At 47.1% G+C, this 17589-nt stretch overlaps 1 protein-coding gene across 2 annotated transcripts in view; it reads left to right on the forward strand.

Moving 5' to 3' along the window:
- has3 (hyaluronan synthase 3) overlaps positions 1–14407 on the forward strand; it is an 18706-nt gene extending 4299 nt beyond the window's left edge. For both annotated transcript variants that reach the window (XM_063196045.1, XM_063196046.1), the window contains exons 2-7: positions 6562–6834; positions 7947–8038; positions 8350–8626; positions 11626–11727; positions 12891–13142; positions 13651–14407. In XM_063196045.1, coding sequence (XP_063052115.1) covers positions 6562–6834; positions 7947–8038; positions 8350–8626; positions 11626–11727; positions 12891–13142; positions 13651–14328 — 1674 coding nt within the window. In that variant the 3' untranslated portion in view covers positions 14329–14407. The remainder of the gene's footprint in view (positions 1–6561; positions 6835–7946; positions 8039–8349; positions 8627–11625; positions 11728–12890; positions 13143–13650) is intronic.
- Positions 14408–17589: the final 3182 nt, after the last annotated feature.

Here is a 17589-nt window from a genome sequence, read left to right on the forward strand (position 1 = left end):
TTGCACCTTTCATACATGAAAAAGGGGATCTTCTCCATGGTCTGCCATTTTGACATTTTTAGCTGCAAAAATGACTGTGCTTCATGGCCATACTGGTAAATATTAGTTTATTACTTTGTAATTATTCATGAAAAGATCTATTTGGCAATAGGCAACAACGTTTCAATGAGCAGCATAGTTACAGTACCTACTCTGGCCACATCCTACAGTGCACCTTTAAATGTAAAACAGCTGGGAGGATTACCTTCACTGCTTTCTCTTGCTGTTCCTTTTTTAAGCCATACAAATACATGAACGCATATGGTCTGTACTGGGTATTACACAAACACATACATACAGTAGTTAGTTGTTATTAAAACGTAAATACAACATGTACACACACACACACACACACACACACACACACACACACACACACACACACACACACACACACACACACACACACACACACACACACACACACACACACACACACACACACACACACACACACACACACACACCGAGTTTATAAATCCAGACATGTAGTCTCGTCTGCCTTTGCTATTCCCTCCTGCCTACCCGATTTCCGCCCACCCCAGACTGAGCTCAACCCAGCCCTCCTTCCCTCCCTCTCTATCTGACTTTGCCCTTCTCAGCCCTCCCTCTTTCTCCTTTGCCTCTCCCTCCCCCCCTCCTCTCTCCTCTCCTATCCTCTCTCCTATGCCTTCCTCTCCCTCCTCCCTCCCTCTCGCTGCCTCTTTCAGCCTTCCACCTCTACCCCCACCCCCACCCCAGCCAAAAGGCCCTGTCCCTTGGCCAAATCTCCTCATTCTCTCCCAGTAACAAACTTGCTCACCTCTCCAGAGACTCCCGCTATAGCTCCATATACATACAGTATACCGCAGCACCCTCTGGGGCCGGAGCCAGGGAGCCGGGGCTGGGGCCAGGGAGGCAGGGAGGCAGGGCTGAGGCTGGGGCTGGGGGCTGGGGGCTGGAGGCTGGGGCTGGGGCTGGAGGGGAGCCAGAGGCAGGGGGAATACCTGAGAATGCTTACCTGCACTTCACCTGGAAATACTACTCACCCTGGAGGGATGCGTCCGTCACTCACCTGAAGATGCTTTTCTGTGCCTCGGAGCAGCTGTTCCTGCTGCTGTTGCTGCTGCTGCCGCTACTCGGTGGACCAAGACTGCTTCAACCCCTACTCTTCTCCTTTGAGGACCACACAGTCATATGTACATCGGGGCTGGACAACTCATACAACGCTCAGGGCTCTCAACTGAAGAGATGGAAGAAATGAGAGACGAGAGATTCAACTAACATTGATACCTCAGTGTTGAACACAGGAGGAAGAGAAGACATCAGTACAGGACACACTCTGTGACAATCTCAGGGGCTCAGCTGAAGAGATGCGAGAAACAAGACACGAGAGACTCGGACAATTTCAACCGACTTTGATACCTCAACGCTGAACACAGAGAACCAGAAGAGAAGAGGAGGGTTGCCAGCCATATCAGGACTGGACTCAATCTCAGCGTCACTCTTGGGACTTCACTGAAAAGATGCAAGAAAGAAAAGAGAGACACAGATAACTATTTTTTGATACAGTACCTCACAGCTCACCAACACAGAGGGGACGATAAGAGAATCCGTGATAACAGAGGACTACCCCCCTCCCCACCTCCCTTCCACTGCTGAAACCCCTGCGCTTGGGGTGTGATCATTCATTGATTCTTCACTAACTGGCCTTTGACAGCTCATCATGGCTACTACTACAACAAGCAAAGAGAAAGAAGTGAGTTCTGGCCTTTGTTCATAGAGGGAAGAAAGAAAGGGGTCTTCGCTCCCATTATCAGTAGTGTGTTAACAGTAACAAGTTGTACTGTCATGTCTCTATTGTGGCTACTTGTGTGATTAACTGTCAGTATCTGTGTTAGCTATGTGGCCCATTATCTGAGGTATTCCAAGGCTACCTGGTGCCCTTTGAGTTACTGTTAATGGAATTGAAAGGCAATGGTGTGTTACCACAAATCTGACACGTGTAAGTGATTTACAAGTAAGTGGAAATGGACTTTTAGCTTACTCACTTGGGTGGTTTGCTTTATTTTTGACAAAATCCTGACATTGTAATGTCCCTATTGTGTGCTCTGTCTCAGAGAGGAAGAAAAAGAAAACACAAATCTAGTCATGCGGATTTGTCAGTACCCCTCTTTAGAGATTCAATGGTGTTCGTGCCTCCTTACAATTCCCCTCAATATCCTTGTAAGCCGTGTCCAGCTGTGACACTGGCGTTCACGTGAAGGACTCCCCCGCCACCCCCCACCCCTACCCTCCCTTTATTCTTCCTTCTCCAACACCATCCTACCTTCCTCCCACCACCCCTCTCTTCCTCTTACATCCTCCACCTACGCCCCCCAGGCACCCTCCTCCCTCCCTCCTCATACAGCCCCCCCCCACCCCAAACTCCCTATCCCTCTTCCTCTGACAACTCCTTCCCCTCCGCCAAACTCTGTACCCTTCTTCCTTCTTTGACACTCCCCCTCTCCCAACCCCCCCCCAACTCCGCACCCGTCTGTCCGTCACTCCCCCCTGTCCAGACCCAGCCCCCCAAACTCTACACCCTTCTTCCTTCTCTGACACTCCCCACACTCCCTACCCTTCTTCTTTTGACACCCCCCCCTTCCATCTCTGGCATCCCCCTCTCATAAACCCCCAGTACCACCACCATCCACCACCACCCCTTTCCCTTTCATGCAGTCAGGGCCTAACAAGCCCGGAGCAGAGCAGAGCGTAGCGGCCCACTGCTTGTAATTAGGGTCAAACGTGGCCCTGAGTGTCTGTGTTGTGGGGCGAAGGGGAGCGAGAGTAGCCCCAGGGGGTCCCGTCCGGCCGGCCGCATGCTGCTCTGCTCTGCTCTGCTCGGGGGCCCCCAGGGGCGGATCTAGCCATTTTGCGGCCCTTGGCAAAATATAAACATGTGGCCCTGTGTTTTGGTTGCTATTTTAGAGTTTTGCCTCGTGTTTATTTCTATTATTTTACAAACTAAGATCACACCTACTTTTTTATGTTTACCACGACTGGGTGTGACAGTTGCGGCCCCTATGAAGGACAGTTTTGCTCGGGCCCCTGCCAATTGCCTAGGTTTGCCTAATGGAAAGTCCGCCTCTGCTCGGGGCCCTTTGTTGTTGCGGCCGGATCTATAGTCTCACCAAGCTGTGATGTGAGGGATGGGTGGGTGTCATTACTGGCATTTATGAGCCCCGCGTTCAGCACCAACAAATTATTATTTGTTGTTGTAGCGTGTGTGTGTGTGTGTGTGTGTGTGTGTGTGTGTGTGTGTGTGTGTGTGTGTGTGCGTGTGTGTGTGTGTGTGTGTGTGTGTGTGTGTGTGTGTGTGTGTGTGTGTGTGTGTGTGTGTGTGTGTGTGTGTGTATGCGTGCGTCTGTGTGTGCATGTGTGTGCAGGACAGGGCGGGGCAGGGAAGGACCTCAGAGAGGGGGCTGGGGGTTCATAGCTGGGTTTGATATTGGCACATTTCAATTCAGGCGTGGTAGTAATTCACAGACACTTAGGGCAGGCAGGTGTCTCCCAACATGGATTAAGTCTAGTGCAAGACTGGAGGATTAATCAACAACAGTCAATAAAAATGTAAATAGAAGCTTTCATCTGTGGGAATAGGCTTCAGCTGCGGAACTGCCCTGTGGGGTTTGAATGTCTTTGTAGCATTTCATATTCTGACATACTTACTTAGGGCTTCACTGCGGAAGTGTCACAGTCTTTTTTGACAATACTATGTCTTTCAGTCAAAATGATGACTCCAAGAGTTAACGTTTTTTTGTTTTTATCTTCAACTAGCCCTACATTTTAGAAGTGGAATTGTCTCATAGAGTCTCAGTTGTAGAACTACAGAGGGACACTCCACTCCCATGCAGGTTAGTTATTAAGAGAAGCGGGATGTGCCTTTGACACTGTTACAAGTTCATTGGCGACTGACATTATTTGAAATACACTGTACATAATTTTAAGGTTTGAAACTAAACTGTAAAAGTAACAAAGAGGCTTTTTGTAAGACTGTTAATCCATGTATGGCGTACATACTGTAACTGAACCCTGCACGGGGTCGTAAGGTCTTTGCAGCATTATGTATTCTGGCGGTGTTAACATGAGTTTTTACTGGTTAAGGGTCACAAAACATAAGGGTTTACTTGAAGGATATTTTTTGTTAATATGTCTTTCAGCAGGAGTTATGACTCAATGAGTTCAGGAAAAAAAAACCTTTTAGTGTTTGAAACAGCTCCTGAAGGGCCACTAAAGTCAGCTGTCATCAGAGTGGCTGCAGCCGGGTGTGCCAAGGCTTTGAGGAAGCGGCTGTTATGATATAGGGCTATGGAGAGGAGCGGTGTCTGTCTGCAGCTGGGTCGCAGGGCTTTGGGAAGGTAATCTTATGAATGAAAGACTGATTGTTCACCCCCTGACAGCCCAGCCGGTACTGAGTCCAGGCATCCCGGCCGGCAGTCTAGGCCTTTAATTAGCATCATTAACCTGGAAGAAAGGAAGGAGGAGCTTTGGAGAGCGAGAGAGAGAGAGAGAGAGAGAGAGAGAGAGAGAGAGAGAGAGAGAGAGAGAGAGAGAGAGAGAGAGAGAGAGAGAGAGAGAGAGAGAAAGGGAGAGAGGGAAATAGAGGAGGAAGGGAGAGAGGAGAAGGGAAGAAAGAGAGCGAAGGAAAGGTAGAGAGAAGGGGGTAACTTTCTAAACCTGAGCCTAAGTGTTTCCATAATTCAAAAGACTACCACAGTGAACACCGCTGTCACATCGTGAATAGAGAGCCCTTTTGAGCTCCAACACTGCTTTGATGTGCTCAGGTGGTAGCCTGGCGCAGGACCTAGACCGGGAGGGGACTCAGCCCACACTCAGCAACTCACTGGGAAGGCTGGTTTGTGTACACTGTAAAATATTTAAACGTAAAAAAGTAAGTTGCTTTGCTGCTTTAAGTTTGTAAGTTAATTGAGCTGAGTTAACTTACAAATTTAAGGCAGCAGGGCAACCTACCCTTTTAAGTTTAACTGGCTTGACTGGAACCCAGCCCACACTCTGCCACTCATTAGGTAGACTCAGCTGGTTTGTGTACACTGTAAAACATTTCAGCCAGTTAAACGTAAAAAGTAAGTTAACCTGCTGTTTTAAGTTTGTAAGTGAGGACAACTTGACAAAGCCTCATGTTGAGTTAAGCCTCAAGTTGAGTTAACATAGAAATTTAAGGCAGCAGGGAAACCTATCTTTTTCAGTTTAACTGGCTTGTAATGTTTCATAGTGTAGCCATTCACATACATCTTTGCAAACCTTGGGAATGAAGCAACCTTAATTTCGCAACAGCTCTTCTGTGACATTGACACTATGTTGGCTGCGGTGATGCTGTAAAATGATTAAGCGAATGAGAGGAGACCAGGCATGTTTAGGAGTCAGTTTATTTCTGGGGAAGGAGGACATGAGTCAGAAGACTGGTCACATCAGATACAGACATTGGTTGTGAACAGGGCTGGTCTGGGGCCGAAAAATGGCCCAGGCATTTGGCCCCAAACACACAGGCCACTTTACTATTATCATGACTGGCCGAATCCAATGTCTATATTGACGATGGACCAATGGGCCTCCCCCAGCTAAATTGTGCACCAATCCCCAGGAAAACAACCTCAACAACAACAGTATCGCCCCCTGGGGACGGCCAACCCACTGGGAAAATGCCCTGTATGCCATATTACCAGTCCAGCCCTGGTTGTGAATGCAGAGGCAATGGTTTTCACAGTTTTCCCACAGCGTAAGGTGCATAGTGTTACGACATTGGTTGTGAATGAAGAGCATTGACGGGATTCATGAATGGAAAGTGTTCCCGCTGTTTGGGGGAAATGCGTGGCAGACTGGCAGAGAGGCGGACGTGTGGGGAAGCATTGCCCCATTACTTTCCAGGCACATGAAAGTGTTTTGTTTGAACCTGTGGCAACAATCGCCTCTCTCACTCCATCTTATCATGACTCACACATCTAACTCATTCTGTGCCCTGTCACTCATGGCCTAAGCCCTGCCCACCCTGGCAAAAATGCTGTTCATTGATATATTTCCCATGTATTTGGTAAAATGGTCTGCATCCATATAGCATTTTTCTACATCTACAAGTACTCAAAAAGATACAATGTACGTGTACACCCACTCACACACTGGTGCAGGAGGTTGCCACGCAGGGAACCACCCTGCCACCAGGAGCAATTTGGGGTACTGTATATTGCTTAAGGACATAATTGAGGGAGTAGGGCCGAGTTGGGCTTGAACCTGCAACCTTCCAGTTGCCAGACTAACACACCACCATTTCCCATTACCTCCTTTCTCTGAACTTCCCACAACCCTCTCAGCTAAGCCTATTACCCATTCACAAGCCTATTACCCATTCATATTTTGCCACAGCTCTGTTCTGTGACCAGCAGTGTGCAGCAAGCTCTGCCACGCAGTACACACAGAAAAAAAATGTTTCCATCTTGGGAAATGTGTTATAACGTCCTCTATCTCTCTCTTCCTCTCCGTCCTCAGATGCCCTCTCGTTGCGGCACTGCCGTACGAATCTTCACCACCACCTTGTTTGCCGCGGTGGTCCTGTTCGCCATCCTGCTGGCGTACGTGACGGGCTACCAGTTCATCCACACGGAGCAGCACCACCTGTCGTTCGGCCTGTACGGCGCCATCCTCTTCCTGCACCTGCTGCTGCAGAGCCTCTTCGCCTTCCTGGAGCACCGCCGCATGCGCAGCCCCGCCCGCCCGCATCACCTGCGCCGCTCCGTCGCCCTCTGCATCGCCGCCTATCAGGTCTCAGCATTTGTTTCAGCCTTTATTTATTTGTTTGTAGCCCCTTAATGAACACACGCCATTCCACCACTAAAACGATGTAGTAGCGACTGACAAAACTTTACGACCATACTATTACACTAGCATGGTTTTAGCAGACCACATAAGTTACTTCGTAATTAATTTTTTTGGTCTGGATCCTCAATTCCTTAGGTGGGAAGGAGTGAGCTCAGAGCTGGTTTGAAATGAGCTATGACCAATCGCTGACAGTTGACGTTCATGACGTGTATCATTATGCTCCAAGTGCGTTCACTTATTGGCTGGTAACATCGCCCGTCTGGTGGTCGACTGAAACCCCTCGCCAGAAAAGCGTAATCAGACCATTTGTGAATTAGAAAAGTAATTAATAATGAGTGGTATGGCTTGTCAGGCTACTATTACACCGCTATGACAGTGCACAAGGACTTAAGTAATACATTACGACTTGGTCATTGCCATTCTGGTAACAGCTAATCTACAACAGAGGCCGTTAAGGCATATTGTTCACCGGTCGTCTGACTGTTCACGTGTCTGTTGAGTTTGTGGGTATGCCACAGATGCTACATGCCACAGATGCCACATACTTGCGTGATAACTTTCAGATGGGTTGAAATTGTACAGATTTTGAGCAAATCTTATGTGCTAATATGCTATGAACATGCATTGGCTAAGTTCTTGAGGCCAATGCTATATGTATAAATTACAACCTTCCCTCTGCATCATCGGCTAGTTCTTGAGGCCAATGCTATATGTATGAATTAATTAACAGCGATGGGCAAAATGGTTTCATTGGTTACAATCTTGTGCCACACATTCCAAGTTTTACCTATCCAACTCAAACAGGTGACCGTTCAACTAGCTAATCACCTGGATGAATTGGACAGGTAAAACCAAGGTCATTTGCAATATGTGGAACTGGATTATAACTAATGAACCCATTTGCCCATCACTGTTAATTAATAATAATAGATGATAAATTAAAACGTCCCCTCTGCATCACCGACTAAGTTCTTGAGGCCAATGCTATATGTATAAATGAATTAATAATGATAATAAACTAATGAAAACATTACCTCTGCATCTCCGTCCATCAGGAGGACCCTGACTACCTGCGTAAGTGCCTGAGGAGCATCCGTCGCATCTCCTTCCCCGGCCTCAGGGTGATACTGGTGGTAGACGGCAACAGGTGAGAGAATCAGAATAGTAATCATAATCCTGTAAATAATACAGACTATATGTTAATGTTAATGCAGTATTTTATCATTGCTAAGTACTATAGTAAGTACTATACACTGATATCATGTTAAATTGTATCACTGTATGTATGTATGCTACTTGACACCTTCATTTCCCTCGGGATCAATAAATGATAAATGATACTCTACTCTACACTGTTATTTTAACACTTACATTTGACTTTACCACTCTTCTATACAGTGTGGGTCTAATACACTGTACTTGAATGCTTCTTTGTACAACATGTAATGCCCACCACAGGCCCGAGGATGCCTACATGATGGAGATCTTTCAAGAGGTGATGGGGAGTGCCGAGCAGGCCGGCAGCATGGTGTGGAAGGGCAACTACCACAGCGATGGAGGAGGCGGAGGAGGAGTAGGTGAAGGAGGTGCAAGGGTGAATATGGAGGAGGCGGCGCGGGTGGCGCGGATCGTGCGGAGCTGCCGCTACTCTTGCATCATGCAGGAGTGGGGCGGGAAGAGGGAGGTCATGTACACGGCCTTCAAGGCGCTGGGGGAGACCGTGGACTATGTACAGGTGGGTTGTTATTACATTACACTACATTACATTGCACTTAGCTGACGCTTTCATTTTATTCAAAGCGACTTACAGTTTATTATTTGTCAGGGTATTGGTTACAGTCCCTGGAGAAACGTGGGGTTAGGTGCTTTGCTCATGGGCACTTCAGCCATGAATGGAGATGTAGGGAGAGGTCTGCCCCAATGGCTGCCCCAATTATTACTATCGTTCTCAAAGAAAATAGACAGGGGAGGGACTGAGGAAACGGGTCAGCTGTCTCGGGCCCAAGGGGGGCCAGACTTGGTCCCTATTACGATGCATTGAGGTGGAGCCTTTTCAGATGGCTGCGACACCAGAAACAAGTGGCACAGCTTTCCCAGGCCCAAAGAGAGTGGGGGATCAGAATTGGGTCCCCATTATATTGTATGTGTTGAAGGCGACACTTTAAAGGGCGGGAGACAGGGGCCAGGGTGGCATATTTTTTGCATATTATATAACATTAAAAATTCATCTCTCTTGCCAATTTATGTAACCTTCTGAAAAAACACTGGCAAATTTTGCATTCCTAAGATGTGATTTCCTGCATTTTAACACATTTGAACGTCCCGTGTCCCGTTTCAGCTCAATACAGAAGCCGTACTTTTATCTCTAAATACGGGACGATTTCATATTTCAACGGACAGTTGGCAATCCTAGCTGTAAGTGACAAGAAGAAAGCAGTAGCCTACTGGCAAGAGGTGTCATAATGCTTGATCATCACCTTTCCTCTCTCTGAGCTATGCAGACAGAGAGAGCAGAGCGCATACTGCAGTGCATGAATAATTCTCATATGTAAAATGCATATGGAATATTAAAATAGAAGTTAACTTTTGAGGTTTTCAAAACTTAAAATGTCAGTAGACTCACCTTGAAGAGGTCCTGCAGTATCTCTGGTTGCTTACAAGGATTTGGGGAACATAACCTGGATGAATGAGACACACATTCTTATTATTCTTTTATCAAAACAATCCAGAAAACTGTTAAAGGCTACAGTGGTTTATGGAACTGATACCGGAGATGTAATCAAAGGTGTAGGTTTGGCTTGGAAAAGTGGTGAGGACATTTATATGGCACATTGTCCAGGCATGGCATTTTTTTGCATTATCTTAGTGAAAAAAGGTAGTGGGGACAAGATTTATCTCAAAAGTGATATGGACATGTCCCCACCATCCACACCTAAAATTACATCCACATCGATGAGATCTATCTACTGTATTAGGCCTTTACCAAGACTGTACTGTGCACTATGTGCGTAAAATTGAATCACAGATTGAAAACAGCAGGCAGTGTTTAAGTACTGTGAAAAAGACTGGTTTAGGGAAATTATAGCCCGATTAATGACAGTATCCAGATCCTGGAGTGTAATGATACTGTGAAGTCTGTGTGCGGTGAGCACTAGCCATTTTGTTCTATTGTTGTCAGCTTTGTGCCTCAGTGATCTTGGGACACGTTTGTGCAAGGCTGCACTTTCCTTAGCGGGCAAGTCCCCCTGAAAACAGCACTCACATCCAGCATAATCAGATTACTGAGCTGGCACTCTTATCGCAGCAGTGCCAGCACACACACACACACACACACACACACACACACACACACACACACACACACACACACACACACACACACACACACACACACACACACACACACACACACACACACACACACACACAGGTGCATATACAAGGGTGCGCACACACAGACGCAGACCTGTACGCACACAGGCACGCAGGTACGCAGGCAGGCACGCGCGCGCACACACACAATCCATTTCGACCTACCCGTGGGATGTTTGGGGACTGTGTGCCACTTTTTAAAATTGTGATTGATTTGTTCCCGTTTGCCACCTATTTTTATGTTAATTTAAAACTCTGTCACCCAGCGAGAGTTTACCTCTGGGTGACCCATATAGTACACTGCTCTCCGCACAGAAACACCGTACGCATGCTTATAGAATACATGATGGGGCTCCATATTCTGTACCTCATCCCTTCTTGGTGCAGTGTCCTATTGTCTGCGGTGTCCTTGTTCAAACACATACACACGCACAGACATACACACACACACACACACACATATATGCGCACACACATGCGGGCGGACACGCATGTACACACACACACACATGCGCACACGAACGCACACAGACACACACCCGCACACACACATGCATGAACACGCACGCACGCACAGACATACGCACAAACATGCGCATACACACACACACACACACACACTACGCGAGCTTGGGGGACGTGGCTTGCAGCGGGTCAGAGGCAGAGCAGAGGTGCGTACGTACCTGACAAGTCACCTGTATTTATGAGCACACCTGTGCACTGTCAGCAGTCTCTCATTGAGCCTCTGCACAGCAGACACAGCCTCTGATTGGCAGCTGCAGAAACAAAGAAGACCTTGAAAAACATCTGGGGTCCCCGCTGCGCTGCGCCATACCTCATTTGCACAGCCCAAAAATGCTAGCCTTGGAACCACAGCACCCACCGACGTCTACAAAGCTGGGAAAGACGACGGGCTACCTGTCCTCATCTTAAATAGTATGCTGAAGCAGCTGTATTTTTTTCTTGCTTTTTTGACCTACTGCTCTGCTGTCAAGTGCGGCTTGTGTATAATTGCTTCGTCATAAATCACAGACGTTAAGGTATAAAAGTCATGCTCTGTTGTCTCTCCGAGTTCATATGTGTGTTTTAAATAGTATGCTGAGGCAGCTACTTTTTGTTGTGTTGACCTACTGCTGTCACGTGTGGCTTGTTTCTTGCTTCGTCATAAATCAGAGATGCAAAGATTCAGTCGAGTCATGCTCTGTTTTCTCTGTGTGTGTGTGTGTGTGTGTGTGTGTGTGTGTGTGTGTGTGTGTGTGTGTGTGTGTGTGTGTGTGTGTGTGTGTGTGTGTGTGTGTGTGTGTGTGTGTGTGTGTGTGTGTGTGTGTGTGTATGTGTGCGTGTGTGTGTGTGTGTGTATAGGTATGTGACTCGGACACGGTCCTGGACCCGGCATGCACCATAGAGATGCTGAAGATCCTGGAAGAGGATCCTCAGGTCGGAGCAGTTGGAGGAGACGTTCAGGTGAGGGACATGGGGATTTTTATTTTTAGGTCTGTTCCTGTTTAAATCAATGTTGTAGCCCCCGTAGCCTATTTGTGCAGATGGGATCGGTGGCGGGCCTATTCACTATTTGCTGAAAATACTCAACTACGTCATAACAACATTGCTATGACATTACAAACAGCCTTAAGTGACAGATTAAGACATAGTCATCACAATTTTGGTAAGATTATAACATAGGCTCTGCGCAAAGGGGTTAACACTGTAGACACTTAAAAACTTTACAACCATAAATACAGCACTATGACAGTGCACAGGGCCTATAGTAATACATTACGACTCGGTCATTGCCATTCTGGTAACAACTCATTTATAACAGGGGCTGTGTCTTACTGTGCTAAGGCAGACAATACCAAGATTGTTACATTACATTACTTTGTTACATTTCTTGGGGTGAACTTGCCATAAGTAAAAATGGAACTACGTAAACACAATGCTGGTTCCAATTTGGATAGTAGGATGGCCAAAGTGTCAGTACACTTCCTTTAACTGGCATGCATACGACTTCTATTGCCTTTGGAACCCCACCAGCCCAACCCAACCCAAAAAAGCAACGTGTGCATTGAAACATTTTATCACTGAGTGCTCGTCTCTCTGTTCATTAGGTATAGCCACTACTTTTTGCACCACTATCTGCAAAAAGCAAAATGTGAACATTTCAAATTCAATGGAAACAGTAGAAGTCCGTACACTGTAGATCCACAAGGAAGGTTTATTTAAGTCATACTTTTCGACCCAACAGGGTCTTCAACAGGGATGCCTGAAGACCCTGCCGTGTTGAAACGTTGTATGACTTGAATGAATCTTACAAGCGAAGCTACAGTGTGTGGACTTCTACTCTTTCTATTGTCAGATACGCTTTTGTCCTGCACCTGGCTTCAGCTAGGTGATGTGCATACTTTTTACTTTCCTCTCCTCTTCTCTCCCTTGCCTCCCTCTCCTCTCCTTCTTTCCTCATCTCTCCTGTCCCCTGCCTCTCCTCTCCTGTTCCCTGTCTTCTCTCCTCTCCTCTCCTCTCCTCTCCTCTCCTCTTTCCCTCTCCTCTCCTCTCCTCTGCCTCCCTCTCCTCTCCTGTGCCCTGCCTGCCTCCCTTGCCTCTCCTCTCCCCTTCTCATTCCCTCCAGATCCTGAACAAGTACGACTCGTGGATCTCCTTCCTGAGCAGCGTGCGCTACTGGATGGCGTTCAACGTGGAGCGGGCGTGCCAGTCCTACTTCGGCTGCGTGCAGTGCATCAGCGGGCCTCTGGGCATGTACCGCAACTCTCTGCTGCAGCAGTTCCTGGAGCCCTGGTACCACCAGACCTTCCTGGGCAGCAAGTGCAGCTTCGGCGATGACCGGCACCTGACCAACCGCGTGCTGAGCTTCGGCTACAAGGTAGCCCGATGACCATCGACTTTTAAATCTCTTCGAGACTTGGTCTGACCAAGAGCATAACAATTAGCATTTCCCAAAAGGCATTTCCCAAACGGCCTCCCTTGGTTTGCTAGTGATTGTTTGCTTCCCAACAAAGTGAGAGGAGTTCCCTTATTTGCCGGAACTCAGAAAGTTGCACTTGACCTGACTGGTAGCAACGCTGAAGCCATTCTGTCACTAGGAGGGCACAGTCTGGCTAGCTACAAGGTGCTCCTAGGTGCTCCACCGAAAGGTTCTTTCATTCCTGCAGCTAGCAAACATTTTAACAACAGCTGCCGAGTGCCTTTTTTAATGGTTTTAAAATATTGTGGAGATTCTTTGTGTGTTTTTATGATGGACTGTTGTTTAAAAACTGTCCTGCTGCTATGTGTTGTGTATATGGCCAGGTGGCATTCGATTGATTAAGTCTCTCTCTCTCTCTCTCTCTCTCTCTCTCTCTCTCTCTCTCTCTCTCTCTCTCTCTCTCAAGACCAAGTACACAGCGCGATCGCAGTGCCAGACGGAGACGCCCACGCGCTACCTGCGCTGGCTCAACCAGCAGACGCGCTGGAGCAAGTCCTACTTCCGCGAGTGGCTGTACAACGCGCTGTGGTTCCACAAGCACAGCCTGTGGATGACCTACGAGTCGGTGGTGACGGGCTTCTTCCCCTTCTTCCTGGTCGCCACGGTGATCCACCTGTTCTACCGCGGAAGGCTCTGGAACATCCTGCTGTTCCTGCTGACGGTGCAGCTGGTGGGCATGGTGAAGGCCACGTACGCCTGCTTCCTGCGCGGCAGCCTGGTGATGATCTTCATGTCGCTCTACTCCCTGCTCTACATGTCAAGCCTTCTGCCCGCAAAGATCTTCGCCCTGTTCACCATCAACAAGGCCGGATGGGGCACGTCGGGACGCCGCAAGATCGTCGTCAACTTCATCGGCGCCATCCCCGTGACGGTGTGGGCGTGCGTGCTGCTCGGCGGCGTGGCCTACACCATCTACTGCGAGACGCAGGAGCCGTTCAACGAGACGGAGAAGGCGCTGCTCATCGCCGGCACCATCCTGTACGCCTGCTACTGGGTCATACTGCTGGTGCTGTACCTGGCCATCGTGGCCAAGAGGTGCAACAAGAGGGAGGAGCAGTATCACCTGCCCTACGCCGAGGCCTAGCTGGAGTACAGTAGTGGACAGGACTGTACTGGGGGAGAAATAGGGCCCGGGCAATTTTGGCCAAATTTTGGCTCATAATTAGCGGTGCAGAACTGACTGACCAGTGGGCCCAGCACCGTATTTTATTTTATTTTTTTTAACATTTCTGAAAATAGGGGCCCACGAGGGCCCGCTATGTCAGATGGCCAGACCAGCCCTGGTAGTGGGCAAGAGATTGGCTTTGATTTGATGGTGAAGGCTGGTCAAGGGCAGGGGCAAGGGGCCGGGGCGTCGTAGTAGGGGGTGGGGGGAAGTCAGGGGGAATGAGTTAAAAGGGCCCCATGTATAAGGGAGGGGGTGGTAGGCGCATGAGGATTCTGGAAGTTGGGAAATTTTGGTGCTATGTACGTACATGCCCTGCAATGAGGGACCCCTTGAACTGGGAAGATGGAGGGGAGGAGATGCTCAAGGACGCCTCCCTCCACCCTCCTCATACACCTCGTTTCCCTCATGGTGCTGCTACAAGAGCTGGATCCTAAAAGTCCAGTCCATCTCCTCTCGCCTCCTCTCCTCCTCCTCTCTCCTCCTCTTCATCCTTTGGTGCTATTGACTGACTGACTGGAGAGGAGGTGTGGAGTTGACACCCTAACTAAGTCTCGCAGGGGACAACCAATGGAGCCATTTTCACGGGTCATCTGCTGGACGTCTATGTTTTTATGTTTGATTGTTTGTTTATATTTGTTTCCTTTTTTATGCACAAGACACAGGCATCTGCAGAGGTGATGGCCTAAGGCTTCTAAAAAGGGTAGGTCGAGAAAGCTGGTGAGGGCTTTTGGCCTACTTTTGGTGAATTGTAAAGCACATGTCGCAGGACAGGTATGAACCAAGTATGGATCAAGGAAGGTCCATGTTCTCCTTTCACACAAGGAGGTAGTGGTTAGGTTAAGTATCAAGCCCATCAATGGTCACAGCCAAACCTTACAGGACAGGACAGGGCAGACACTTCCCCTAAGTGCAATCAACTTTCTGTTTGTTTGGGATGCCCATGGAGAGAGTATGGAGAGCTGGCTGAGCCTCTCCAAAGCAGTTTCTCTTCGTTTGTTTCTCTATGTCTGCCAGTTGAATGAATGTAAACATGTAGTGTCTACCATTGAGGCTATTGCTAAATTCAACTGTAGGTTTGTTTTTGTTTCATTTGTGAACTCCAGGACTGGGGAAAGGACAGTCAATATTTTTGGTGCTGCTATACCGGTAGGTAGGCATAGGCCACGTGCCAAGTGAGACATTCATTTTCTTCGAAAATGACGTGGCAGATCCTGGCAGACACACTAAAAACAGGAACGTGACATGGTCCTATATGAGTGTGTGTGCATGTACTTCATTACCCCTTTTCTCAAAAGCATTGTTGCTAACTAAGTTAGCAACTTACTTAGTTGCAATGCAATTTCCCATTGGAAACCTAGTAAGTTGCTAACGGGTTAGCAACAACACTTTTGAGAAACGGGGTCCAGAGCTTCAAAGAATAACACTCGACAGTCTGTCAGGTGTTTTGTTTTGATTTGATTTGGAAAATGGTTGCTTGGCCAACAAGACATAAAGAGGGAAATGTTGACTAGTGTTTGCCAATGTCAAAGCTGAAGTCTGAAACTGTCAGATGTTGTCCTCAGTACCCTAAAGATAGCGGCTGGTAGTTATGGGGGAAAGACAGGAGAATGGTTGAAAATGTCCAGAAACTGTAGATTTAAGAGGTTAGAGGTTTGAATGAGACAGTTTCAACTTGTTTTTCATTTAGGTTATTATAAATTCAAATAGGTGGTTATTTTAACAGCTTGACAGTCAATTAATTAGCTGGACAACCATGGTGTGACCTTACAATAGAAATGAAAAGGTCATGTTCAAATCTTCACCAGCCCAAACACAGCTGATGTTATCATCTAAAAGAATATCTCAGCTTCTCTCTGAAGTAATATAAATATGAGTTGCGTTTGTAAATATTTGAATTCCTCATTGTTATACAGATTGTTTAAAAAGTAATATATTGTAAACTGTGCACTTAATTTAAGTGTGAGAAATGGGTGAATGGATGTGATTTTCATGACATTTGTTGTGACGACCAAGGGATGAGTAATTCTCAGTTTGCATTGTGAGAAATCCCCAAACACAACTAGCGCTCTGTAGCCCAGTTCCCCTTCTAAACTACACACACCCAAGTACACCACCAATCAGTCATAATTAGAAAGGTGCACAAGCTGAAACTTGAATGTGCAAATAAAATAACTCCGAAAAGATTGTCAACGGGATCATGATGAGGGTGAAGGAGGTTAGCGTTTGAGTTTCAGTTTGGTTTAGTCATGCTGACCAGTTGTAATGTATGTTGTGAGGTATTTCCTTTATTATTTTTGATAGAGACAGAAGGCATCGGAGTTTGCTGCTTGTGCAGTAGAACACACTATGTGGCCAGTTTGCAGACGTGTGTGAAGTACAGTGCAGGGTATCTACCTCATTAGGTACAGCGGAATAACTAGAGTATACACTATGTAAGATCGTGTAGGCTACTAGCATTGTAATTACATCAGTAAGAGTAGGCTATTACTTTCCTAATTCTACTTTATACACCTCCGCCAGTTTTGGAATACAGAACAGCATTGAGCTGTGGATAATTTAATACTTTCTAGTGACACACCGGCTGATTCTGGTTGCTTGTTGTGAAATGTAGGCAATAGCAGTATGTAGGTGTATTTTTTCCGAGATCAAATTCTTGGCGAGCACCGTAGTACTACAGTAGGCTACAATGATTTAGGTCAATAGCGTGTTAGAATAAGGTTTGTGATCAAGACAGCTTAAAGCTCTACTTCCAAAGGTAGACCTGCCTGGTTCACAAGTGTCTTGTGTTTTCTTTAAGCTTCAGAATGTCACAAAACAACAAGTACACTTTACCAAATGTTCTCAATGGCTGCCCATTCACTCACAGCAGTTAATTCCAAAAGAAAAAAAACATGTTTACTAGTCTTAACACTCCATAAATGGATGAAAGTGGTTTCCCTCAAAAGGGTTACTTTACAAAAGACTACTTGAAAACCTGGCTAGTAAACGTATCTGCAATGCCAGTTATGTCAGAAAGGGATTTGGGTGTTTTAGGAGGCAGTCACAAACTAGTATTAGACTGTAGCTGTTCAGCTGTTTGCTTGAAACACGTCGCACCAACCACACAGAGGCTCTTTATCCAGTTAGACTGTAAAGGGGCGGGCGCTGGACTCTTGACTGTGTGTGTGTGTGTGTGTG

This window comes from Engraulis encrasicolus, chromosome 4, assembly GCF_034702125.1.
Source record: "Engraulis encrasicolus isolate BLACKSEA-1 chromosome 4, IST_EnEncr_1.0, whole genome shotgun sequence".
Classification (NCBI taxonomy): Eukaryota; Metazoa; Chordata; class Actinopteri; order Clupeiformes; family Engraulidae; genus Engraulis; species Engraulis encrasicolus.